The sequence below is a fragment of the Mytilus californianus genome, unplaced genomic scaffold, assembly GCF_021869535.1.
Source record: "Mytilus californianus isolate M0D057914Y unplaced genomic scaffold, xbMytCali1.0.p SCAF_12, whole genome shotgun sequence".
Taxonomy (NCBI): domain Eukaryota; kingdom Metazoa; phylum Mollusca; class Bivalvia; order Mytilida; family Mytilidae; genus Mytilus; species Mytilus californianus.
The window spans coordinates 1,511,467-1,538,055 of NW_026262604.1; the positions used below are offsets into that span (position 1 = coordinate 1,511,467).

At 33.1% G+C, this 26,589-nt stretch overlaps 1 protein-coding gene across 14 annotated transcripts; it reads right to left on the reverse strand.

Moving 5' to 3' along the window:
• Positions 1 to 367: 367 nt before the first annotated feature.
• LOC127721190 (uncharacterized) lies at positions 368 to 25,561 on the reverse strand. Of its 14 annotated transcripts, none has more exons than XM_052227863.1 (7): positions 25,343 to 25,561; positions 21,531 to 21,671; positions 19,620 to 19,766; positions 17,717 to 17,857; positions 15,812 to 15,952; positions 13,920 to 14,045; positions 368 to 4,762 (listed from the first exon to the last, which is right to left on the reverse strand). In XM_052227863.1, exon 7 carries the CDS (start codon positions 4,451 to 4,453, stop codon positions 3,197 to 3,199), a length of 1,257 nt encoding a protein of 418 aa, XP_052083823.1. In that variant the 5' UTR covers positions 4,454 to 4,762; positions 13,920 to 14,045; positions 15,812 to 15,952; positions 17,717 to 17,857; positions 19,620 to 19,766; positions 21,531 to 21,671; positions 25,343 to 25,561; the 3' UTR covers positions 368 to 3,196. The 14 variants fall into 14 exon arrangements, with proteins under 14 accessions (XP_052083823.1, XP_052083828.1, XP_052083821.1 ...); XM_052227868.1 differs by lacking the exon at positions 21,531 to 21,671 and adding an exon at positions 23,432 to 23,578 and having other exon boundaries at positions 15,812 to 15,941; XM_052227861.1 differs by lacking the exon at positions 21,531 to 21,671 and adding an exon at positions 23,432 to 23,578.
• Between the last annotated feature and the right edge of the window lie 1,028 nt (positions 25,562 to 26,589).

Consider the following 26,589-nt stretch of genomic DNA (forward strand, 5'->3'; position numbering starts at 1 on the left):
TGGTATCTGTGACCATGGTTACTAGCAAAACCTGGTGGTGGTGGTATTATGTGTGGCCCAGTGTTCACAGTGTTAGATGAGGAACCTGCTGTGGCTGTTGGTAATGGGGCTGTGTTGACTATCTCTTCCGGTTGTTCATTGTCTGTGGCATTAGTGGTAGCATTATTTGGTGCAGGCATATTGATGTTCTTTGATCTCAACCAGTACATACGTTAATTCTTTGGGATCTTTCAGTCCTCCAACCAGTTGTCAGAATTAGAGTTTCTGTGTGTTTGCTTGGAATTGGTCTTATACCAATGGGATCTATACCTTGACGACTTGTGATGTCTGGAGCCAAGGCCTGAAACAATATTCAATAAAACTTGAAATAGTTTTATGTCTTTATTTCCAAAGAGCGCATGTAAAAGTCTAATTATAATAGCAGTTATAATATAAAATGACAAACAATATTCATAAGTATAAATCAATATAATAATGCAAGTATAATTCCATTAGATAATGCAATAGACCTATCATAATTAAATATTTCATAAATATTCTGAAACATGAACATAATGTGTATCGCAATACTTAATGTATGAGCAACATCTCATTTCTTTTGCATAAATATTCTAAACATTCAAATATAAACATGGTAGAGCATTTTTAAGGTATTTGGTTAAACTTTATTCTAAACACTGAGAATTAAATAAAGGAATAATATAAACGTCTTTCTTATGAAACTCCAATTCAAACAATGAGGTTACTTATCTAACCATATCTCCGTTAAGGGGGAATAACTCTTTTTTTAATCTGTTAAGGAGGAATAACTCTTTTTTAATCTGTTAAGGGGTAATAACTCTTTACACAATAAAAAAAAGGGGGGGGGGGGCAATTGTAGAATAGAAACTTTTCTATCATGAAATCTTGTTACGCAATGAAATATATATAATACTTTGTTGTGGGGAACTAGCTATAGAATATGTCTTACATGTATACTTGCTAAAAATAAGTTTACGCAATAACGTGCTATTTATAGAAAAATAACAAACCATGCGTTTGCTGACAATAACATGTCAAATAAACTGCACATCAAGAAATCATGCCTAAAAGGCTTTCGAATTATAAAACCTTACCATTGAAAACATTATAACTTCAATGCAATAGTGAATTTAAGGTGAATTATTATTTCTTATTTCTTGTCAGTGCGACAAAACAGGCGGATGTTATAAATAACTATAAAAACATAAAATAAGTATACCATTTTCCGATCAGAACCAAAAACTTTTCTTTAAAAAACACATTATTTACAACTATTTACAATTATAGCATAAAGAAAATATCTTGATAATTAACTTCTTTATAAAGATAATAAAAGATGAAAACTCTTATTAAATAAAATAACTATGAAAGTGCTGAAGATTTTACAAAAGGAAAATAAACCTATTTCTATTCAAAAAGAATAAAGCATTAGCAAATTAATAATTTTATCAGAAGTTACTTTTAGGTTATGAAAACCTTTAAACAAAATGCTTAAGATTATATTTAACAAAATAAAATTAACTTTGCTTACCTGAAACAATATTCAATAAAACTTGAAATAGTTTTATGTCTTTATTTCCAAAGAGCGCATGTAAAAGTGGCGCTTTTTGGAAATAACTTTTTAGATTCGAATTTGTGGACTGTTTCAGGTTTGTCCAATCAAAATTAACATTTAATCAAAAACCATGACAACTTTAGTCTAATTGACAGAAAATGGGTAGGGTCATAAGTGACGCTTAAGACTAAAAAATATCTTAATTACTTATGTAATCCCGCTATCAATGTTTACTCTATACCCTATTTGAGCCGGATATTAACAATAGAAACAATCCGAAAAAAACCTTATTACATGTCGGCTTCACTTTAAAAATCATATCTGTCAACACATTCTGACCATTGTCCGATATCTTCTTACGTAATCTATATACAACACAATAAGGCTTACTAAAAGGAAATATGTTTGTGTGAAAATCAAAACTAAAGCTATTAAAATGTCTGTCCAGAATTGAAATAAAATGTTTAACTAAAATAATTTGCTTTAAACTTAGAACTTTTCCAATTTTTACTGAAATTAAGAATTTCACAAAAATAATAAAATCTGTTCAAAATGATACCATGACAACTCCCCCTTACTTCAGTTGATTTCGACCCGAAATCTTGACATATTCCTGTAAAATACTAAGTAAAGTAGGGGTTAGTCAATTACACATACATGATAACTGTGTATTGTTCCATACATACAAAAGTAAACATACAAAATATATATACATACCTAAATATTCAATAATTGATCATAAACACAGGTCCTGAGTTACAAGGTCTTTAATTCAAAACAATAAATGCATCTAACTATTTCTGAAAAAAGTTGTCTAAAAAAATACCTTATCACTTAAAACAATTTGGAAAATATTCAAGAGGTTGAGGATTCAGCACTACTTATGGAATAGAACTAATTATTCGGTGAAATGAAATATATTAGACAAAAATTACTGCAGAAATACAGTTTAATTTAAGATGTTAAAATTCATTATTAAAATCTAATAGTTGAACAATTAAAAAGAAATCATAAGAACAATTTGCTTTTAAAATAAAATTGATTATTCTAAATGTGGAAATAAGGAAACAGAAGTTTGATTTGAAGCTTGTTGCACTTTTTGAATAGTTCGTGGTGGATTCAAAACTGAAGCAAACCCTTGATGTGTAACTAATACATAAGAATCAAATGTCTGAGCTAATATTTTGTTAATTCTATGCCTTTTAAATACATTAAGATCAATTGTAGTAGGAATGTTCACAGTCTTGTTGGTAAGCTTGTTTGTAATAACAAATGATGAAATAATAACATATAATTTACTCTGATGAAAGGATGAAATTGATATATCATCTACAGAAGGTATACTGTCGTAATATGATGGACACACAGATAAGCTAAGCAATGGTACTGTAACACAGTCAGCACCTGATGTAATCTCTAAGTAAATGGTGGTGCATTTGGACTTTCTTGATCGATACAAAAAACAAATCAGTACAGATAAAAATATGAATACAATTACACTCAAAATCACTGAGGCATGTAGCCAAGAAAATTGAGAAGCAAAAAATGTCTCTAGTTCTGATGCACTTGTAGTAGGTGGTGTGAGTTTCTTATATATAAATGATGGTATTTCTTGAGATTTTACTTTTGAGACTTGTTGTATGATGTGGAGGATAATTGCTTATCACTAAAATATTCTTGCAACAATGCTAAATTTACAGGATATTGAACTGACACTTCTTGTGTGTTGTTGTAACATTGGACTAATCTTGGTGATAAATATAATGATTTTGTGGAAAGTGAACACTTGCATGGTAAACTGACAACACAATCTTTGCATCCTGGAAGGAGATTTTGCTTGTTGTGACAATTAATAGCAAGCTTATCACTTTGATACACCAATACTGATGTGGAGCTCAATTCAATGATGTCATGTGTTAAATGATTTTCCAAAAATCTGAAATTGCACAGGCTTTTGACCTGCTTCTTGTCATTGTTGAATAGTGCAATGGTGCATTGTTTAACATGCGATGGGACAAGTGCAATATTGAAACTGCATGTGATAACACTTACATGCTGGCAATTAGTTAATTGGTTAGAAGATAAGGGGAGATAATAATCATGCTGGTGGGTAAGAGCAAGAAAATCTGGTAAATCAAGCAGTTTAGTTGCATGCTTCAGAGTGTTATTTACTGGAACAGGTAGAGAAATTACTTTAAAAAGCTGAAGAGGTTGTGAATGTGATGAAACTGGAAATCTGAGTGTTAGGTATAGGATGGAGTGGTTACGCATAAACATAAAGTTACGGTTAGTATAGTAGAAGGAAGGATGTAACTGTGTTAGATAGAATCCTGGATACGATTTTGTTGATATTCCTTGAACCTTATGGAGTGCATGTGTTAGGGTTTGTTTTAGCAATAATAGTGGTGAGACTCTGCCCATGACAAGGCTTTGCACTGCGGCTTGGAACTGGTCCAAATTTCTTCGTAATATATTGCCTGTATTAGTGAGGTTAATGAGTATTTGGAAAATATTAAACATGGATTGCTGTAAGGTAACTAATGACAAGTTCATTGAATGAGCCAATGTGGCTATCTCTTTTGAATTGATTTGAATTCCAGACATCAGATTGGTTGTCCTATTGTCCATTACTGACATATAGGATGATAAGTGGTCACCATGCTGGTGTAGAACGTCAGATAATAATTCAGTTCTCTTATTGAGTGCGTTTATGTGTCTAGCAAGTAAATTTACATCACTCATTGTTGATGTACCAAAAAGACCTTTAGCAAGTGAGCCAATGAATGGTAAAAATGAACGAATATTTCGTTTTGATGACAAAATAGTACTGTGAGGAATTAAAGTATGAATGGCTTTAATTGTATCTAATAAGTGCATTTCTGTAGTTTTATGTAAATAACTTATAAAATTTACATTGCGTTAAATGTATTACAATCATGAACATGTGTTTGTCTCTGACATAAAGGTAACTCTTCTGATAAATGAATGTTATGGGGAATTTGAACCTTAAATGTATGAAGCCATGATTCTTTGGCTAAAACAGGTTTGCCTCTTCTTTAAAGATGACCCCATAATTAATTATTTGGATTATGTCTTTTTCTACAGTATAATCAGCACCAACTTGAACAAAACACAGGACCACCATTAGAAAGTACATCAGCCCATGCCAACTAGCCACGAATTTACCTACAAATATATTAAACAAGGGAAAAATTAGATGTGATGAAATCAAGGTGAAAGTATGCAGGCCTTACATACAATCTAGCACTATGGATCAACAGAGAATCTGTTTAGGTTTAATTCAACACATCAAATTTCTACCTTACAAAAAAAAAATAAAACCTAAAAGTCTGCCGGCATGGCTAGCTAGTTAGCAGTGAATTGAATAATACTGTCAATGGGACTATCCTTCGATGTCAAGTAACTTGGAACTGATAATACATTTTACTGAGTACTGGAACTGAGTACGGACTTTAAGATAATGAGTACTAATGAGTTCACTTATTGATGAGTACTAACTTGTACGATTACATACTTGTGCAATATAAAGTGATATGAACTAAAATCTCAAATCATTAAACTTAATTTGAATGATAAAAAACTTGTCTTAAATAACGCATGAATACTACATGTACTATGAGCAAAACTAGTTTTTTACTCTTTTGAAGAAAGATTTCTTTCTTTTGCCTTTCTGGGTAAATCTCAGATTTATTTCCTCTAACATGGGAGGGTCAAAACTAGTATCTGGTTCCCATGTGCGTGTCTTATCAAGCCATTCTACTCTCATGAACCTTTTACCATTGCAAAATTTACCTCTTTTAATTTGATGAAAATTAAATGTTTGATTATCAATACGAGGCTGATTTGTTTGATTTTCTATAACATTTTCTTGATTAACATTATTTTCAGGTTGTAAGTTAACATTTGGCAGTTCATCAAGAGGTTCTGAATTATCTGCAGTGTTTTCAGGTTCCTCTTGCACTTGTGTTTGTGCTTGAGGAGCTACATTTGCATTTTGATCTGGTGCATTGTTTTGGTGTTGTTGTACCTCAAACCGTTTGCGATGAATATTTGGGTCATAGTAGCGCCTAAGATTTGTGGCATTTATCAATGATTTCAATTCTTTATTATTAGATATTTCTTTCAATTTGTATGTGAAGTTTTGACCTTTTTCCATAATGCGATAAGGACCAGCATGTTTGTCATGTAATTTGCGAGACTGACCTTTAGGGACTTTATTTGTAGTAATCAAAACTTGGTCTCCAACAGAAAAATCAGGAATATTTGATTTAAGGTCATGTCTTTCTTTATCTTTTTCTTTTTGTTGCGCATCTTTTTGTTTTGCAATTTCATGCGCAATTTTTAAATTTGCCAAAAAGCCTTCTATATAATCTTTGACATCTTGACATAAATTGTCTTTTGGTTCTAATGCTACATCAAAAGGAAGTCGCATTTCTTCTCCAAACATCATATAGAAGGGTGAATATCCTGTTGTATTGCAGGATGGTGATTTTCTATATGCCATCATTATAAAAGGGAGAAGGGTAGGCCAATTTGACTGGTCCTTATCACAATATGCTCTTAAACATGCTGCTAATGTGCTATTTTGACGTTCAACAGTACCATTTGTATTTGCATGATATCAACTTGAATGGTGTTGTTTAACCTAGAAAACTTCACAAATTGCTTTGATAACCTTTGTCATGAACGATTGACCTCTATCACTAAATAAAATTTTAGGACTGCCAAAACGGGCAAAAACTTCTGAGCATAATATGGTTGCTACCTCTTTTGCTGTTTGTGTTTTCATAGGGAAAGCTTCTGTCCAACGAGTGAAAGAATCAACTACTACTAAGACATGTTCAAAACCTTGTGGTGTTTTTGACAAAGGACCTAGTATATCAACATGCCAACGATGAAATCTACCAACATGAGGCATTGGAGACAAAGGTGGTTTGTTGGGGTTGTAATTTCTTTTGGCACGTTGACACCTATCGCAAGTTTTTATGTATTGATTTACATTTGCATGCATTTTTGGCCAATAATATTTTTCCATCATAGAAGAATAGACCTTATCAGCACCTAAGCGGCCTCCGCCTAGTAAGGAGTCATGATATGAGTGGAGAGCCTCTTCTCTAAGACAAGTTGGCAATGCTATCTGTTTAATTTGTCTTAGTTCCTTAGGTAACTTCCTACATCTTCTCTGATATAAATAATATAAAAATACCATTAGAAATAGAGTAATACGGGCTTTCAGATACAATTGCACGTCTGAGTTTCTCATCCTCAGGAAGTTCCCTATCTTGCAGATATTTAATGATATCAGAAAAATCAGGACATTGTTTTTGTCTTTCAAACAGAGAGATAGGATTAGCTAAGTTTTCAGGAAGTTGATCAGCTTCTAGGGCAGATATTATAGGACAGTTTTCAGGAGATTCATCATCATAGTAAAAGGTAGTGTAAGTTTGCCAACCATTTGGTAGGCAGTCAGATTCAGAATCTGGCTCAGAATCTTGTCTAGCGTTTGTTACAGATCGTATAGCCGGTGCCTTATCATATGGCCTACGGCTTAAACAGTCTGCAACTACATTGCGTTTGCCTGGTCTATGAATGATATCATAGTCTAAGTCTTGTAACTTTAGTGCCCAACGTTCTAGTCTCCTTGATAATTTGGCAGTTTTTAACCAAGTGAGTGCTCTGTGATCAGTTACTATAGTGAAGTGAGAGTTAGCCAAATAAGGACGGTAGCACTACAAAAGTCAAAAAGTCTGAAAAGACCAGTTTTTGTCTGAATTTGCATGAATTTTTACTCGACATTCTTAATTTGTCTGAATAATTTAAAAAAATTCTTGACATAGTATGAATTTGTCTAATAAGGTTCTTGATTTTTCTTGACAAGTGTCTTGACAGTATGAACATTGTCTTAAAATTTCTCGACACTTCCTGTATCATCTGATAAGAGTCTGGATTAGTCTCGACCAATTCTTGACTGTCTTAAATTTGTCTCGATCTGTCTTGACATATTCTTGACATTCTTACTAATGTCTGAATATGTCTCGACATATTCTTGACATTCTAAATAATGTCTGAATATGTCTCAACACATTCTTGACAGTCTTAAAAATGTCTTGACACTATCTCAACAGTATAAATTTCGCCTGAAATGTGAACAGACTTATTCTGCACTGTTTATGACATTCTATTGCTGTTATATACTCCTTTTTATTATGGCTTAACTAAACTTTGAAGAATCAAGGATTAATTTGGTATATATAGTAAGATACCCTTTTGGTGCAACTAAGTTGTAATACCCTGAATAATCCCCCATATAGTTTAATTTTGATTTATTTTTATTAAACATTTAAGTAATTGTTTTCACTTGGAATATAAGTAGAAGGTATTGACAAACAGCATTTAGATTTTTGCCGTTCGCAAAACTGCCAGTCAAATTTGCTTTACTAAAATAGGTGTCTTGTATCTCTTTTGGACCCCACAATTCATCTTTTGGGTTTGTGTAGCTAAAAAAAGAGGGGGGGGGGGGGTGGGGGTGGGGGTGGGGCTTTCGTTTAGGTCAAAGAATTTGTTCCCATCTTGATTCAAAAACCTTATTCATTTTTTAGAACAACCCAAAAACATTTTTTATTCAAATTTGAGTGTTGAATTTTATAATTTTTTATCAAAAATAAATATTAATAAATAATAAAAAAACTCCTTCCTGAAAAGAAAAAAATGTTTAGATCTATATTATGCATGTTTGTTTGAGAACCATTTCTATAGAAATCATTGATGGGACCCATTATAAATACATTTTTTTTATTATTCCTGGAGTAGATAATAATTTTCTCTTAATCTTTGGGAATTATTCAATTTGTTTTTATGTTAAAATAATTAACTTCATAATTTTGATGAGGAATATCCATTTCAATTCAATTTGTTTTCATCAAAATGATGATTTTCATTTTCATCTATCAACAAACTTTTGTAGTGGCATGGTCGGTCAACTGATAAGTTGTATGGCTGATTACAGGTAAAGTTATAACTTCTATTTGACAGTTGCGTGTACTCTGGGGTGTGGAATACCTTAATTTTATGGGGAACATCCTGTCCATGTGTAATACTTGATATATTCCAACAGATGACATTACACAAATTTTTCTTCTGTTAAATGAATGATTTGTATATCATCATAATTTGCTATTTATATAAACCACATTTTTGTATAATAATTATTTACCATATCAACATTGAATATTATGAATGTAGAATGAAATATGTCTACAGTATAATTGGTTTGAATCATTTAATTTATAAGATTTAGGAATCAAAATTTGTAATTATTTAAAAACCCACATTGAAATTGTTTTATATCAACACAACCACATTTGAATTATTTTATACTTTAGATTTCATAGCCATATTTGCATTTGTAAAAATATTTATATACCCAAATTTTTAATTATTTTACATGCCCAACTTTTATTTTTGTTGTAAAGAAGTGTAACTTGAAACAACAGTATATCATATAAAGAGAAATAAAGATTAAAGTTATATCATGAATATTGGTCATGATTTGTAAAACTCAGAACTGTCAAGTAAATTTAAGACACGATTCAAAATGTTCAGAATATGTCAAGCCATACTGAGAAAAAATATGAATGTCGAGAATATGTCGAGAAATTTCAAGACAGTTTTCAAATGTCAAGAATTTGTCAAGAAATTTTAAGACCATATTCAGAATGTCGAGAATATGTCGAGTAAATTTCATACAAATTTAATATAAATGAGAATTTGTCAAGAAAAATTAAGACACAAGTCATACTTTTGGAGAATGTCGAGTAAAAGTTCATGCAAATTAAGACAAAAACTGGTCTTTTCAGACTTTTAGACTTCTGTAGTGTAGGATTCAACGCCTCTAATTATGGCTAAACACTCTTTTTCAGAAGTATAGTACTTTTTCTCAGCATCACTCAGCGCTTTACCACCATAAGCGACAACATACTCTCTATTTTGATCATCTTTCTGTCCCAAAACATAGCCTATTGCTTGATCATATGCATCACAAGTTAAAATAAAAGACCTATTTGGATCTGGGTAAGATAGAATTGGTGAAGAAAGTAAAGCCTTTTTCATTGTTTCAAATGCTTGTTGACATTTAGGAGTCCAGTTAAAAGGTGCATTTTTGCGCAGCAATGCTGTCAAAGGAGACACAATATCTGAATGACCTTTAATAAAACGACGGTAGTAGTTAGCCATACCTAAAAAAATCTGACCTGTTTAACTGTTTTTGGAACAGGGAACTCACTAACTGCACTCGTTTTTTCTAAGTCAACCTGAACTCCATTTTTGGAAATGATGTGGCCTAAAAATTTGACTTGCTTAACGGCAAAATTACATTTTGTTGGCTGTAGACGTAAATTTGCCTGTTTTAACCTATCAAAAACTTGAGTAAGGTGTTCAAGATGTTCTTCAAAAGTATTGCTGAATATTAAGATGTCATCTATGTAGACTAACAAAAATTTCCAATTTAAACCTCTAAATATTTGAGTCATGAGACATTGAAAAGAAGTGGCTGCATTCATTAAGCCATAACTAAGGCGATTCCATTCATAAGCAACAGATTGTGTGACAAATGCACTTTTATGTTTTGTCTCTTCATCAAGTGGAATTTGCCAAAACGAACTTTTAAGGTCTAAATTTGTAAGGTAAAGAGGTTTTGCTTCTCCTAATGTGTCAAAAACACTTTCAATATGGGGTAAAGGAAAGTTCATAGGTACTGTGACCTTGTTGACCTTGCGATAATCTATCGCTAGGCGCCATGTACCTGTATTTTTCTTAGGAATCATTACTACTGGTGACAACCAATCAGAATTAGACTCCTCTATAATATTATGTTTCAATAAATCTTGAATTTGGCTTTCCATTTCCCTTTTAACTTGAGGCGACTTTCTATAAAAATGTTGTTTTACAGGTCGTGCACCAGGGACAGATACAATTTTGTGTTTGTATACGTCTGTTTCACCTAATTCTGTTAAATTTGTGGCAAAGCTTGTTCTGTTTTCTTTCAAAAATGATTTTAACTTTGCTTTCTCTATTTCTGTTAAGTCAGATTGTGTTAAATCAAATTCTAGGTCAGATTCTGAGACTTTACTTGGTGTGTTTACTGATGAAACAGATGGAGAGCTTTCATCAAAGTTCTGTATGAGCTCAGTATTGACTTTTTCTACTTTTGCATTTTCTTGTGTGCTCTTAACCTTAAAATTGAGAATGGAAATGGGGAATTTGTCAAAGAGACAACAACCCGACAATAGAGCAGACAACAGCCGAAGGCCACCAATGGGTCTTCAATGCAGCGAGAAAATCCCGCACCCGGAGGCGTCCTTCAGCTAGCCCCTAAACAAATATGTATACTAGTTCAGTGATAATGGACGTCATACTAAACTCCAAATTATACACAAGAAACTAAAATTAAAAATGATACAAGACTAACAAAGGCCAGAGGCTCCTGACTTGGGACAGGCGCAAAAATGCGGCGGGGTTAAACATGTTTTTTGAGATCTCAACCCTCCCTCTATACCTCTAGCCAATGTAGAAAAAACAAACGCACAACAGTACGCACAGTAAAACTGAGTTTAAGAGAAGTCCGAGTCCGATGTCAGAATAGGAAACAAAAGAACATAAACAAAATGACAATACATAAATAACAACAGACTACTAGCAGTTACTGACATGCCACCTCCAGACCTCAATTAAACTGATTGAAAGATTAGGTCTTCATCATATGAACATCAGGCACAATCCCTCCTGTTAGGGGTTTAGTATTATACCATCATAAAATATATGAGAAGAACATAACCCGTGTAATGCCAACAACTGGTTTTAGAATAAATATGTTTAATTCCGATGCAAAGACCCTATAAGTGAATCAATATTAAAGCTAAAATATGCAATCTTTAATGACCTGACAACAGTATCGTAACTATATCCCTTCTTAATAAGTCTGTTTAAAGGTTTTGTTAGCTTTTGAGGTGAATACTGACATTTTTGTGCTTTGTAAAGAATATCACCATACAAGCTTGGATGTGAAATACTCGAACGTATAAGATGTCTGCATGTTGAGTTGTATTTACGAATGATGTCCTTATACCGATGATAAAATTTAGTAAATGTTTTGATTAGTTTATGATATCGAAAACCCTTGTGTAATAATTTTTCAGTAATACATAAATTTCTCTCGCTAAAATCTTACATTTTTGTCAGTTGGGTTAAGTAAACTTATATATGCTTTACCATTTTTAACAGTAACCAATGACTTTGCTGCTATTATGTTTAGATGCTCTATATTTGGAAGTGGCTCTAAAAGTACAGTTGAACCTGGTTGTTGATGTGAAACAGAGACACTAATTAAAGTTTGAGAAAATTTTGGTATTGTTACTGCCTTAAGAGTTCTTACTAAACCTTCACTTATACTAAGTTTACTTATTGTAGTAACTGTGTGATTTTCTACAATTTCTAAAGTATTGTTGTCAAAATTTAATTTTGCTTTGTTGTTTTTCAAAAAATCAACACCTAGTATTAAAGAGTGGTGTAATGGTGGTAAAACATGTACTACAGTTTTGAATTTTCGATCTCCTATTTTAATTAGAATGTCTAATTTACCCAAAACTTTAACATGTTCACCATTAACAGCTATTACTTTAACATCTTACACAAGTTATGAAAATATTCAAAGTCAATGAACCATGACTGAGTTACATGGCTAAACAATCTCCATGTAAATGAGATGTGGCAATGCTTATACAACTGCATACCAAATACCATCATGACCATTGACTTATCATAAGTTGTTCCCAAATCTAAATACAAACATTAACTAGTAAACTATAGAAAAGTTTCAAAGTCAATAAGAGGGGGTGGGGCTATATAATCTCCATGGAAACGATACTTGCAAATGCCAATAAATTTGCATACCAAATATCATTGACTTAACATTAGCAGTTCATCTTAAACTGATCTAATCACAAACTAATACATGTAAACTAAGATAAGTTTCAAAGTCATTAGACTGTGACTGAGGGGTGAGGCCAAATATTCTCCATGGAAATGAGATGTGCCAATGCTTATACAACTGAATACCAATTAACATTGGCCTACCACTAATGGTTCCCCTTGAATTGACCTAATCACAAACTAAAACATGATAACTCAGAAAAATTTTCAAAGTCAATAGACCATGTCTTAGGGGCGGAGCCAAATTATTTTCATGGAAATGAGATATGCCGATGCTTACACAACTACATACCAAATATCATTGATCTACCACTTGTGGTTCCCCATAAACTGACCTTAATCACAAACTAATACATGTAAAATAAGCAAAAGTTTCAAAGTCAATAGACCATGACTAAGGGGACGGAGCTAAATTATCTCCATGGAAATGAGGTATGCCGATGCTTACACAACTGCATACCAAATATCATTGACCTACCACTTGTGGTTCCCCATAAACTGACCTAATCACAAACTAATACATGTAAAATAAGCAAAATTTTCGAAGTCAATAGACCATGACTGAGGGGCAAGGCCATATTATCTCCATTGAAATAAGATGTGCCAATGCTTATACAACTGCATACTAAATATGATTGACCTACCAATTGTGGTTCACCATAAACTAGACCTAATCACAAACTAATACATTGTTGACGCCGCCGTCGCCGCCGCCGACGCCGGAAACAGCATACCTATGTCTCGCTTTTTGACTCAGTCAAGGCGAGACAAAAATGCTTCTTTTTGGCCCCTTATTCCTACATGTTCAGGGAAATTAATCCCAAACTCAATCCAAGCCTTCCCATTGTTATATGAAACCTTGTGGTACAATGTCAGAGAGATCCATACAGTTACACACAAGTTATTGTTAACATTGTGATGTACTAGATGTTGAGTTTCATTTCTTTTTTAAATGTAAAAAAAAGGAACAATTAAGAAAAGAATTTTTAAATGAAAATAAATATTATAACTTAAAATGATATAGATAAATTAAAACATATTTTCAATCCTGAAACAAAACAGGACACTTACAAATTAGGCTCCTTTATAAAAAAGTCACTAAGACTGAGGGCAGGGAGTCCTTGATATAATTTGAATCTCTAATATATATATATATATTGATTTAAAGAAAGACAAGAATTATAGTTCAAAGTATCTGCATTGTTTATTGTCATTGTTTATATGTAAACTGTATATCATGTATAATGTTTTAATCCATTGTCCCATTATGGGCGTAAAAGTGATTTTCAATAAAGTTTATAGTTTAAAGTTAATTTTTATTTTTTTTAATTCTTACTATATATTTAGCAATAGAGAAGTCAGACTCCAGCCTCTGTAATTGGGCCTCTTTACGTTCAAGTTCCCTATGAATTTCCTCTGTGTTCAGACTCAGTCTTTAGATCTCTTCTTCCCTTGACATCAGCTGGAAATACAAAAGATAGGTTTAGCTAAACAGTCATTTAAGAATAAATGGGTAAAAATATGGATGAGATATTTTGTATAAAGCGATCTGCTACAGTCCCTTCATGACGCCAAATGATAAGAAATGCTCAATAAGCCCTTCGGGATGGTGAGCTAAAAAAAAATTACAGCTTATCATCTCAAGACAATCATCATTTCTTAATACATAATTTTCAAGCATTTTGTTATCAGTAAATTAAAAGCAAACTAAATATTACTAGTATGTTATATACATATACACATTCATGGATCTACAATCTGTCGATACCTGTATCTTGGCATTGCACAAGGTCATGTTTTTCTCCGACTGTTTATGACGTCTTTACACTAAATCCAGTGGATGTTGGATGTGTACGGATTGATAATTTAGTCTTAGCTGCATGATTTTTTTATTAGTTGTTAGTGGCTTTGAACTAGCTGTCAGTTAACTGCGAGTACTCTCAGATCGGTTCAGTGTCTTTTTGTTGTTGGGATGTACAAGTACCCGGCCTCGTCCACTTGTATTTTTGTTCATCTGATCAGTTAAGCCTTTTTCAACTGATTTTTATAGGAATCGTTCTTATGTTGTATTGTTATACCACTGTCCCAAGTTAGGGGAGGGTTGGGATCCCGCTAACATGTTTAACCCCGCCACATTATGTATGTATGTGCCTGTCCAAAGTCAGGAGCCTGTAATTCAGTGGTTGTCGCTTGTTTATGGGTTACATATTAGTTTTTCGTTCATTTATTTAAATAAATAAGGCCATTAGTTTTCTCGTTTGAATTGTTTAACATTGTCATTTCGGGGCCTTTTATAACTGACTATGTGGTATGGGCTTTGCTCATTTTTGAAGGCCGTTAGTTACCTATAGATGTTAATTTCTGTGTCATTTTGGTCTCTTGTGGAGAGTTGTCTCATTTGCAATCATACCACATCTTCTTTTATATAAGTAAGGTAATCAAACATATCTATAAAAGTTTTCTTTAAATGGAATTGGAGAACCTCCCTTACACTGCTTTTAAATTGTCTAAATTGTCCTTTAACCAGAAAAAAACCCTTGTTTCCCCCTTTTTTTGCCCCTATTGGCTAAATGTTGTGAGCCATAACCCCCATAACCCATCCTTGTGTAGTATGCAAACTTGTGGTATAATTTCAGAGAGTCATTTATACACTTATTGTCTGTAAACAAGAAAAATGCTTCTTTTTGGTCCCTTATTCCTACATGTTCAGGGAAATTAATCCCAAACTCAATCCAAGCCTTCCCATTGTTATATGAAACCTTGTGGTACAATGTCAGAGAGATCCATACAGTTACACACAAGTTATTGTTAACATTGTGATGTACTAGATAATGAGTTTCATTTCTTTTTTAAATGTAAAATAAATGAACAATTAAGAAAAGAATTTTTAAATGAAAATAAATATAATAACTTAAAATGATATAGATCAATTAAAACATATTTTCAATCCTGAAACAAAACAGGACACTTACAAATTAGGCTCCTTTGTAAAAGTTACTAAGACTGAGGGCAGGGAGTCCTTGATATAATTTGGATCTCTTATATATATATTGACTTAAAGAAAGACAAGAATTATAGTTCAAAGTGTCTGCATTGTTTATTGTCATTGTTTATATGTAAACTGTATATCATGTATAATGTTTTAATCCATTGGCCCATATGGGCGTAAAGTGATTTTCAATAAAGTTTTAAGTTTAAAGTTAATTTTAATATTTTTTTAATTCTTACTATATCTTCAGACTTTCTTCTTTAGCAATAGAGAAGTCGGACTCCAGCCTCTGTAATTGGGCCTCTTTATGTTCAAGTTCCCTATGAATTTCCTCTTGTGTTCAGACTCAGTCTTTGGATTTCTTCTTCCCTTGACATGAGCTGGAAATACAAAAGATAGGTTTAGCTAAACAGTCATTTAAGAATAAATGGGTAAAAATATGGATGAGACATTTTGTATAAAGCGATCTGCTACAGTCCCTTCATGACGCCAAGTGATGAGAAATGCTCAATTGGCCCTTTGGGATGGTGAGCTAAAAAAAATTACAGCTTATCATCTCAAGACAATCATCATTTCTTAATACATAATTTTCAAGCATTTTGTTATCAGTAAATTAAAAGCAAACTAAATATTACTAGTATGTTATATACATATACACATTCATGGATCTACAATCTGTCGATACCTGTATCTTGGCATTGCACAAGGTCATGTATTTCTCCGACTGTTTATGACGTCTTTACACTAAATCCAGTGGATGTTGGATGTGTACGGATTGATAATTTAGTCTGAGCTGCATGATTTTTTTTATTAGTTAGTGGCTTTGAACTAGCTGTCAGTTAACTGCGAGTACTCTCAGATCGGTTCAGTGTCTTTTTTTTTGTTGGGATGTACAAGTACCCGGCCTCGTCCACTTGTATTTTTGTTCATCTGATGAGTTAAGCCTTTTTCAACTGATTTTTTATAGGAATCGTTCTTATGTTGTATTGTTATACCACTGTTCCAGGTTAGGGGAGGGTTGGGATCCCGCTAACATGTTTAACCCCGCCACATTATGTATGTATGTGCCTGTCCCAAGTCAGGAGCCTGTAATTCAGTGGTTGTCGCTTGTTTATGGGTTACATATTAGTTTTTCGTTCATTTATTTAAATAAATAAGGCCATTAGTTTTCTCGTTTGAATTGTTTAACATTGTCATTTCGGGGCCTTTTATAGCTGACTATGTGGTATGGGCTTTGCTCATTTTTGAAGGCCGTTAGTTACCTAAAGATGTTAATTTCTGTGTCATTTTGGTCTCTTGTGGAGAGTTGTCTCATTTGCAATCATACCACATCTTCTTTTATATAAGTAAGGTAATCAAACATATCTATAAAAGTTTTCTTTAAATGGAATTGGAGAACCTCCCTTACACTGCTTTTACATTGTCTAAATTGTCCTTTAACCAGAAAAACCCTTGTTTTTCCCCTTTTTTTGCCCCTATTGGCTAAATGTTGTGAGCCATAACCCCCATAACCCATCCTTGTGTAGTATGCAAACTTGTGGTATAATTTCAGAGAGTCATTTATACACTTATTGTCTGTAAACAAGAAAAATGCTTCTTTTTGGTCCCTTATTCCTACATGTTCAGGGAAATTAATCCCAAACTCAATCCAAGCCTTCCCATTGTTATATGAAACCTTGTGGTACAATGTCAGAGAGATCCATACAGTTACACACAAGTTATTGTTAACATTGTGATGTACTAGATAATGAGTTTCATTTCTTTTTTAAATGTAAAATAAATGAACAATTAAGAAAAGAATTTTTAAATGAAAATAAATATAATAACTTAAAATGATATAGATCAATTAAAACATATTTTCAATCCTGAAACAAAACAGGACACTTACAAATTAGGCTCCTTTGTAAAAGTTACTAAGACTGAGGGCAGGGAGTCCTTGATATAATTTGGATCTCTTATATATATATTGACTTAAAGAAAGACAAGAATTATAGTTCAAAGTGTCTGCATTGTTTATTGTCATTGTTTATATGTAAACTGTATATCATGTATAATGTTTTAATCCATTGGCCCATATGGGCGTAAAGTGATTTTCAATAAAGTTTTAAGTTTAAAGTTAATTTTAATATTTTTTTAATTCTTACTATATCTTCAGACTTTCTTCTTTAGCAATAGAGAAGTCGGACTCCAGCCTCTGTAATTGGGCCTCTTTATGTTCAAGTTCCCTATGAATTTCCTCTTGTGTTCAGACTCAGTCTTTGGATTTCTTCTTCCCTTGACATGAGCTGGAAATACAAAAGATAGGTTTAGCTAAACAGTCATTTAAGAATAAATGGGTAAAAATATGGATGAGACATTTTGTATAAAGCGATCTGCTACAGTCCCTTCATGACGCCAAGTGATGAGAAATGCTCAATTGGCCCTTTGGGATGGTGAGCTAAAAAAAATTACAGCTTATCATCTCAAGACAATCATCATTTCTTAATACATAATTTTCAAGCATTTTGTTATCAGTAAATTAAAAGCAAACTAAATATTACTAGTATGTTATATACATATACACATTCATGGATCTACAATCTGTCGATACCTGTATCTTGGCATTGCACAAGGTCATGTATTTCTCCGACTGTTTATGACGTCTTTACACTAAATCCAGTGGATGTTGGATGTGTACGGATTGATAATTTAGTCTGAGCTGCATGATTTTTTTTATTAGTTAGTGGCTTTGAACTAGCTGTCAGTTAACTGCGAGTACTCTCAGATCGGTTCAGTGTCTTTTTTTTTGTTGGGATGTACAAGTACCCGGCCTCGTCCACTTGTATTTTTGTTCATCTGATGAGTTAAGCCTTTTTCAACTGATTTTTTATAGGAATCGTTCTTATGTTGTATTGTTATACCACTGTTCCAGGTTAGGGGAGGGTTGGGATCCCGCTAACATGTTTAACCCCGCCACATTATGTATGTATGTGCCTGTCCCAAGTCAGGAGCCTGTAATTCAGTGGTTGTCGCTTGTTTATGGGTTACATATTAGTTTTTCGTTCATTTATTTAAATAAATAAGGCCATTAGTTTTCTCGTTTGAATTGTTTAACATTGTCATTTCGGGGCCTTTTATAGCTGACTATGTGGTATGGGCTTTGCTCATTTTTGAAGGCCGTTAGTTACCTAAAGATGTTAATTTCTGTGTCATTTTGGTCTCTTGTGGAGAGTTGTCTCATTTGCAATCATACCACATCTTCTTTTATATAAGTAAGGTAATCAAACATATCTATAAAAGTTTTCTTTAAATGGAATTGGAGAACCTCCCTTACACTGCTTTTACATTGTCTAAATTGTCCTTTAACCAGAAAAACCCTTGTTTTTCCCCTTTTTTTGCCCCTATTGGCTAAATGTTGTGAGCCATAACCCCCATAACCCATCCTTGTGTAGTATGCAAACTTGTGGTATAATTTCAGAGAGTCATTTATACACTTATTGTCTGTAAACAAGAAAAATGCTTCTTTTTGGTCCCTCATTCCTACATGTTCAGGGAAATTAATCCCAAACTCAATCCAAGCCTTCCCATTGTTATATGAAACCTTGTGGTACAATGTCAGAGAGATCCATACAGTTACACACAAGTTATTGTTAACATTGTGATGTACTAGATGATGAGTTTCATTTCTTTTTTAAATGTAAAATAAATGAACAATTAAGAAAAGAATTTTTAAATGAAAATAAATATAATAACTCAAAATGATAAGATAAATTAAAACATATTTTCAATCCTGAAACAAAACAGGACACTTACAAATTAGGCTCCTTTTTAAAAGTCACTAAGACTGAGGGCAGGGAGTCCTTGATATAATTTGGATCTCTTATATATATATTGACTTCAAGAAAAACAAGAATTATAGTTCAAAGTGTCTGCATTGTTTGTTGCCATTGTTTATATGTAAACCGTATAACATGTATAATGTTTTAATCCATTGGCCCATATGGGCGTAAAGTGATTTTCAATAAAGTTTTAAGTTTAAAGTTAATTTTAATATTTTTTATATCTTACTATATCTTCAGACTTTCTTCTTTCTTCTTTAGCAATAGAGAAGTCAGACTCCAGCCTCTGTTATTGGGCCTCTTTATGTTCAAGTTCCCTATGAATCTCCTCTGTGTTCAGACTCAGTCTTTGGATCTCTTCTTCCCTTGACATCAGCTGGAAATACAAAAGATAGGTTTAGCTAAACAGTCATCTAAGAATAAATGGGTAAAAATATGGATGAGATATTTTGTATAAAGCGATCTGCTACAGTCCCTTCATGACGCCAAGTGATAAGAAATGCTCAATTGGCCCTTCGGGATGGTGAGCTAAAAAAAATTACAGCTTATCATCTCAAGACAATCATCATTTCTTAATACATAATTTTCAAGCATTTTGTTATCAGTAAATTAAAAGCAAACTAAATATTACTAGTATGTTATATACATATACACATTCAAGGATCTACAATCTGTCGATACCTGTATCTTGGCATTGCACAAGGTCATGTTTTTCTCCGACTGTTTCTGACGTCTTTACACTAAATCCAGTGGATGTTGGATGTGTACGGATTGATAATTTAGTCTTAGCTGCATGATTTTTTTATTAGTTGTTAGTGGCTTTGAACTAGCTGTCAGTTAACTGCGAGTACTCTCAGATCTGTTCAGTGTCTTTTTGTTGTTTGGATGTACAAGTACCCGGCCTCGTCCACTTGTATTTTTGTTCATCTGATGAGTTAAGCCTTTTTCAACTGATTTTTATAGGAATCGTTCTTATGTTGTATTGTTATACCACTGTCCCAGGTTAGGGGAGGGTTGGGATCCCGCTAACATGTTTAACCCCGCCACATTATGTATGTATGTGCCTGTCCAAAGTCAGGAGCCTGTAATTCAGTGGTTGTCGCTTGTTTATGGGTTACATATTAGTTTTTCGTTCATTTATTTAAATAAATAAGGCCATTAGTTTTCTCGTTTGAATTGTTTAACATTGTCATTTCGGGGCCTTTTATAGCTGACTATGTGGTATGGGCTTTGCTCATTTTTGAAGGCCGTTAGTTACCTATAGATGTTAATTTCTGTGTCATTTTGGTCTCTTGTGGAGAGTTGTCTCATTTGCAATCATACCACATCTTCTTTTATATAAGTAAGGTAATCAAACATATCTATAAAAGTTTTCTTTAAATGGAATTGGAGAACCTCCCTTACACTGCTTTTAAATTGTCTAAATTGTCCTTTAACCAGAAAAACCCTTGTTTTCCCCCTTTTTTTGCCCCTATTGGCTAAATGTTGTGAGCCATAACCCCCATAACCCATCCTTGTGTAGTATGCAAACTTGTGGTATAATTTCAGAGAGTCATTTATACACTTATTGTCTGTAAACAAGAAAAATGCTTCTTTTTGGTCCCTTATTCCTACATGTTCAGGGAAATTAATCCCAAACTCAATCCAAGCCTTCCCATTGTTATATGAAACCTTGTGGTACAATGTCAGAGAGATCCATACAGTTACACACAAGTTATTGTTAACATTGTGATGTACTAGATAATGAGTTTCATTTCTTTTTTAAATGTAAAATAAATGAACAATTAAGAAAAGAATTTTTAAATGAAAATAAATATAATAACTTAAAATGATATAGATCAATTAAAACATATTTTCAATCCTGAAACAAAACAGGACACTTACAAATTAGGCTCCTTTGTAAAAGTTACTAAGACTGAGGGCAGGGAGTCCTTGATATAATTTGGATCTCTTATATATATATTGACTTAAAGAAAGACAAGAATTATAGTTCAAAGTGTCTGCATTGTTTATTGTCATTGTTTATATGTAAACTGTATATCATGTATAATGTTTTAATCCATTGGCCCATATGGGCGTAAAGTGATTTTCAATAAAGTTTTAAGTTTAAAGTTAATTTTAATATTTTTTTAATTCTTACTATATCTTCAGACTTTCTTCTTTAGCAATAGAGAAGTCGGACTCCAGCCTCTGTAATTGGGCCTCTTTATGTTCAAGTTCCCTATGAATTTCCTCTTGTGTTCAGACTCAGTCTTTGGATTTCTTCTTCCCTTGACATGAGCTGGAAATACAAAAGATAGGTTTAGCTAAACAGTCATTTAAGAATAAATGGGTAAAAATATGGATGAGACATTTTGTATAAAGCGATCTGCTACAGTCCCTTCATGACGCCAAGTGATGAGAAATGCTCAATTGGCCCTTTGGGATGGTGAGCTAAAAAAAATTACAGCTTATCATCTCAAGACAATCATCATTTCTTAATACATAATTTTCAAGCATTTTGTTATCAGTAAATTAAAAGCAAACTAAATATTACTAGTATGTTATATACATATACACATTCATGGATCTACAATCTGTCGATACCTGTATCTTGGCATTGCACAAGGTCATGTATTTCTCCGACTGTTTATGACGTCTTTACACTAAATCCAGTGGATGTTGGATGTGTACGGATTGATAATTTAGTCTGAGCTGCATGATTTTTTTATTAGTTAGTGGCTTTGAACTAGCTGTCAGTTAACTGCGAGTACTCTCAGATCGGTTCAGTGTCTTTTTTTTGTTGGGATGTACAAGTACCCGGCCTCGTCCACTTGTATTTTTGTTCATCTGATGAGTTAAGCCTTTTTCAACTGATTTTTTATAGGAATCGTTCTTATGTTGTATTGTTATACCACTGTTCCAGGTTAGGGGAGGGTTGGGATCCCGCTAACATGTTTAACCCCGCCACATTATGTATGTATGTGCCTGTCCCAAGTCAGGAGCCTGTAATTCAGTGGTTGTCGCTTGTTTATGGGTTACATATTAGTTTTTCGTTCATTTATTTAAATAAATAAGGCCATTAGTTTTCTCGTTTGAATTGTTTAACATTGTCATTTCGGGGCCTTTTATAGCTGACTATGTGGTATGGGCTTTGCTCATTTTTGAAGGCCGTTAGTTACCTAAAGATGTTAATTTCTGTGTCATTTTGGTCTCTTGTGGAGAGTTGTCTCATTTGCAATCATACCACATCTTCTTTTATATAAGTAAGGTAATCAAACATATCTATAAAAGTTTTCTTTAAATGGAATTGGAGAACCTCCCTTACACTGCTTTTACATTGTCTAAATTGTCCTTTAACCAGAAAAACCCTTGTTTTTCCCCTTTTTTTGCCCCTATTGGCTAAATGTTGTGAGCCATAACCCCCATAACCCATCCTTGTGTAGTATGCAAACTTGTGGTATAATTTCAGAGAGTCATTTATACACTTATTGTCTGTAAACAAGAAAAATGCTTCTTTTTGGTCCCTCATTCCTACATGTTCAGGGAAATTAATCCCAAACTCAATCCAAGCCTTCCCATTGTTATATGAAACCTTGTGGTACAATGTCAGAGAGATCCATACAGTTACACACAAGTTATTGTTAACATTGTGATGTACTAGATGATGAGTTTCATTTCTTTTTTAAATGTAAAATAAATGAACAATTAAGAAAACAATTTTTAAATGAAAATAAATATAATAACTCAAAATGATAAGATAAATTAAAACATATTTTCAATCCTGAAACAAAACAGGACACTTACAAATTAGGCTCCTTTTTAAAAGTCACTAAGACTGAGGGCAGGGAGTCCTTGATATAATTTGGATCTCTTATATATATATTGACTTCAAGAAAAACAAGAATTATAGTTCAAAGTGTCTGCATTGTTTGTTGCCATTGTTTATATGTAAACCGTATAACATGTATAATGTTTTAATCCATTGGCCCATATGGGCGTAAAGTGATTTTCAATAAAGTTTTAAGTTTAAAGTTAATTTTAATATTTTTTATATCTTACTATATCTTCAGACTTTCTTCTTTCTTCTTTAGCAATAGAGATGTCAGACTCCAGCCTCTGTTATTGGGCCTCTTTATGTTCAAGTTCCCTATGAATCTCCTCTGTGTTCAGACTCAGTCTTTGGATCTCTTCTTCCCTTGACATCAGCTGGAAATACAAAAGATAGGTTTAGCTAAACAGTCATCTAAGAATAAATGGGTAAAAATATGGATGAGATATTTTGTATAAAGCGATCTGCTACAGTCCCTTCATGACGCCAAGTGATAAGAAATGCTCAATTGGCCCTTCGGGATGGTGAGCTAAAAAAAATTACAGCTTATCATCTCAAGACAATCATCATTTCTTAATACATAATTTTCAAGCATTTTGTTATCAGTAAATTAAAAGCAAACTAAATATTACTAGTATGTTATATACATATACACATTCATGGATCTACAATCTGTCGATACCTGTATCTTGGCATTGCACAAGGTCATGTTTTTCTCCGACTGTTTCTGACGTCTTTACACTAAATCCAGTGGATGTTGGATGTGTACGGATTGATAATTTAGTCTTAGCTGCATGATTTTTTTATTAGTTGTTAGTGGCTTTGAACTAGCTGTCAGTTAACTGCGAGTACTCTCAGATCTGTTCAGTGTCTTTTTGTTGTTTGGATGTACAAGTACCCGGCCTCGTCCACTTGTATTTTTGTTCATCTGATGAGTTAAGCCTTTTTCAACTGATTTTTATAGGAATCGTTCTTATGTTGTATTGTTATACCACTGTCCCAGGTTAGGGGAGGGTTGGGATCCCGCTAACATGTTTAACCCCGCCACATTATGTATGTATGTGCCTGTCCAAAGTCAGGAGCCTGTAATTCAGTGGTTGTCGCTTGTTTATGGGTTACATATTAGTTTTTCGTTCATTTATTTAAATAAATAAGGCCATTAGTTTTCTCGTTTGAATTGTTTAACATTGTCATTTCGGGGCCTTTTATAGCTGACTATGTGGTATGGGCTTTGCTCATTTTTGAAGGCCGTTAGTTACCTATAGATGTTAATTTCTGTGTCATTTTGGTCTCTTGTGGAGAGTTGTCTCATTTGCAATCATACCACATCTTCTTTTATATAAGTAAGGTAATCAAACATATCTATAAAAGTTTTCTTTAAATGGAATTGGAGAACCTCCCTTACACTGCTTTTAAATTGTCTAAATTGTCCTTTAACCAGAAAAACCCTTGTTTTTCCCCTTTTTTTGCCCCTATTGGCTAAATGTTGTGAGCCATAACCCCCATAACCCATCCTTGTGTAGTATGCAAACTTGTGGTATAATTTCAGAGAGTCATTTATACACTTATTGTCTGTAAACAAGAAAAATGCTTCTTTTTGGTCCCTTATTCCTACATGTTCAGGGAAATTAATCCCAAACTCAATCCAAGCCTTCCCATTGTTATATGAAACCTTGTGGTACAATGTCAGAGAGATCCATACAGTTACACACAAGTTATTGTTAACATTGTGATGTACTAGATAATGAGTTTCATTTCTTTTTTAAATGTAAAATAAATGAACAATTAAGAAAAGAATTTTTAAATGAAAATAAATATAATAACTTAAAATGATATAGATCAATTAAAACATATTTTCAATCCTGAAACAAAACAGGACACTTACAAATTAGGCTCCTTTGTAAAAGTTACTAAGACTGAGGGCAGGGAGTCCTTGATATAATTTGGATCTCTTATATATATATTGACTTAAAGAAAGACAAGAATTATAGTTCAAAGTGTCTGCATTGTTTATTGTCATTGTTTATATGTAAACTGTATATCATGTATAATGTTTTAATCCATTGGCCCATATGGGCGTAAAGTGATTTTCAATAAAGTTTTAAGTTTAAAGTTAATTTTAATATTTTTTTAATTCTTACTATATCTTCAGACTTTCTTCTTTAGCAATAGAGAAGTCGGACTCCAGCCTCTGTAATTGGGCCTCTTTATGTTCAAGTTCCCTATGAATTTCCTCTTGTGTTCAGACTCAGTCTTTGGATTTCTTCTTCCCTTGACATGAGCTGGAAATACAAAAGATAGGTTTAGCTAAACAGTCATTTAAGAATAAATGGGTAAAAATATGGATGAGACATTTTGTATAAAGCGATCTGCTACAGTCCCTTCATGACGCCAAGTGATGAGAAATGCTCAATTGGCCCTTTGGGATGGTGAGCTAAAAAAAATTACAGCTTATCATCTCAAGACAATCATCATTTCTTAATACATAATTTTCAAGCATTTTGTTATCAGTAAATTAAAAGCAAACTAAATATTACTAGTATGTTATATACATATACACATTCATGGATCTACAATCTGTCGATACCTGTATCTTGGCATTGCACAAGGTCATGTATTTCTCCGACTGTTTATGACGTCTTTACACTAAATCCAGTGGATGTTGGATGTGTACGGATTGATAATTTAGTCTGAGCTGCATGATTTTTTTATTAGTTAGTGGCTTTGAACTAGCTGTCAGTTAACTGCGAGTACTCTCAGATCGGTTCAGTGTCTTTTTTTTGTTGGGATGTACAAGTACCCGGCCTCGTCCACTTGTATTTTTGTTCATCTGATGAGTTAAGCCTTTTTCAACTGATTTTTTATAGGAATCGTTCTTATGTTGTATTGTTATACCACTGTTCCAGGTTAGGGGAGGGTTGGGATCCCGCTAACATGTTTAACCCCGCCACATTATGTATGTATGTGCCTGTCCCAAGTCAGGAGCCTGTAATTCAGTGGTTGTCGCTTGTTTATGGGTTACATATTAGTTTTTCGTTCATTTATTTAAATAAATAAGGCCATTAGTTTTCTCGTTTGAATTGTTTAACATTGTCATTTCGGGGCCTTTTATAGCTGACTATGTGGTATGGGCTTTGCTCATTTTTGAAGGCCGTTAGTTACCTAAAGATGTTAATTTCTGTGTCATTTTGGTCTCTTGTGGAGAGTTGTCTCATTTGCAATCATACCACATCTTCTTTTATATAAGTAAGGTAATCAAACATATCTATAAAAGTTTTCTTTAAATGGAATTGGAGAACCTCCCTTACACTGCTTTTACATTGTCTAAATTGTCCTTTAACCAGAAAAACCCTTGTTTTCCCCCTTTTTTTGCCCCTATTGGCTAAAT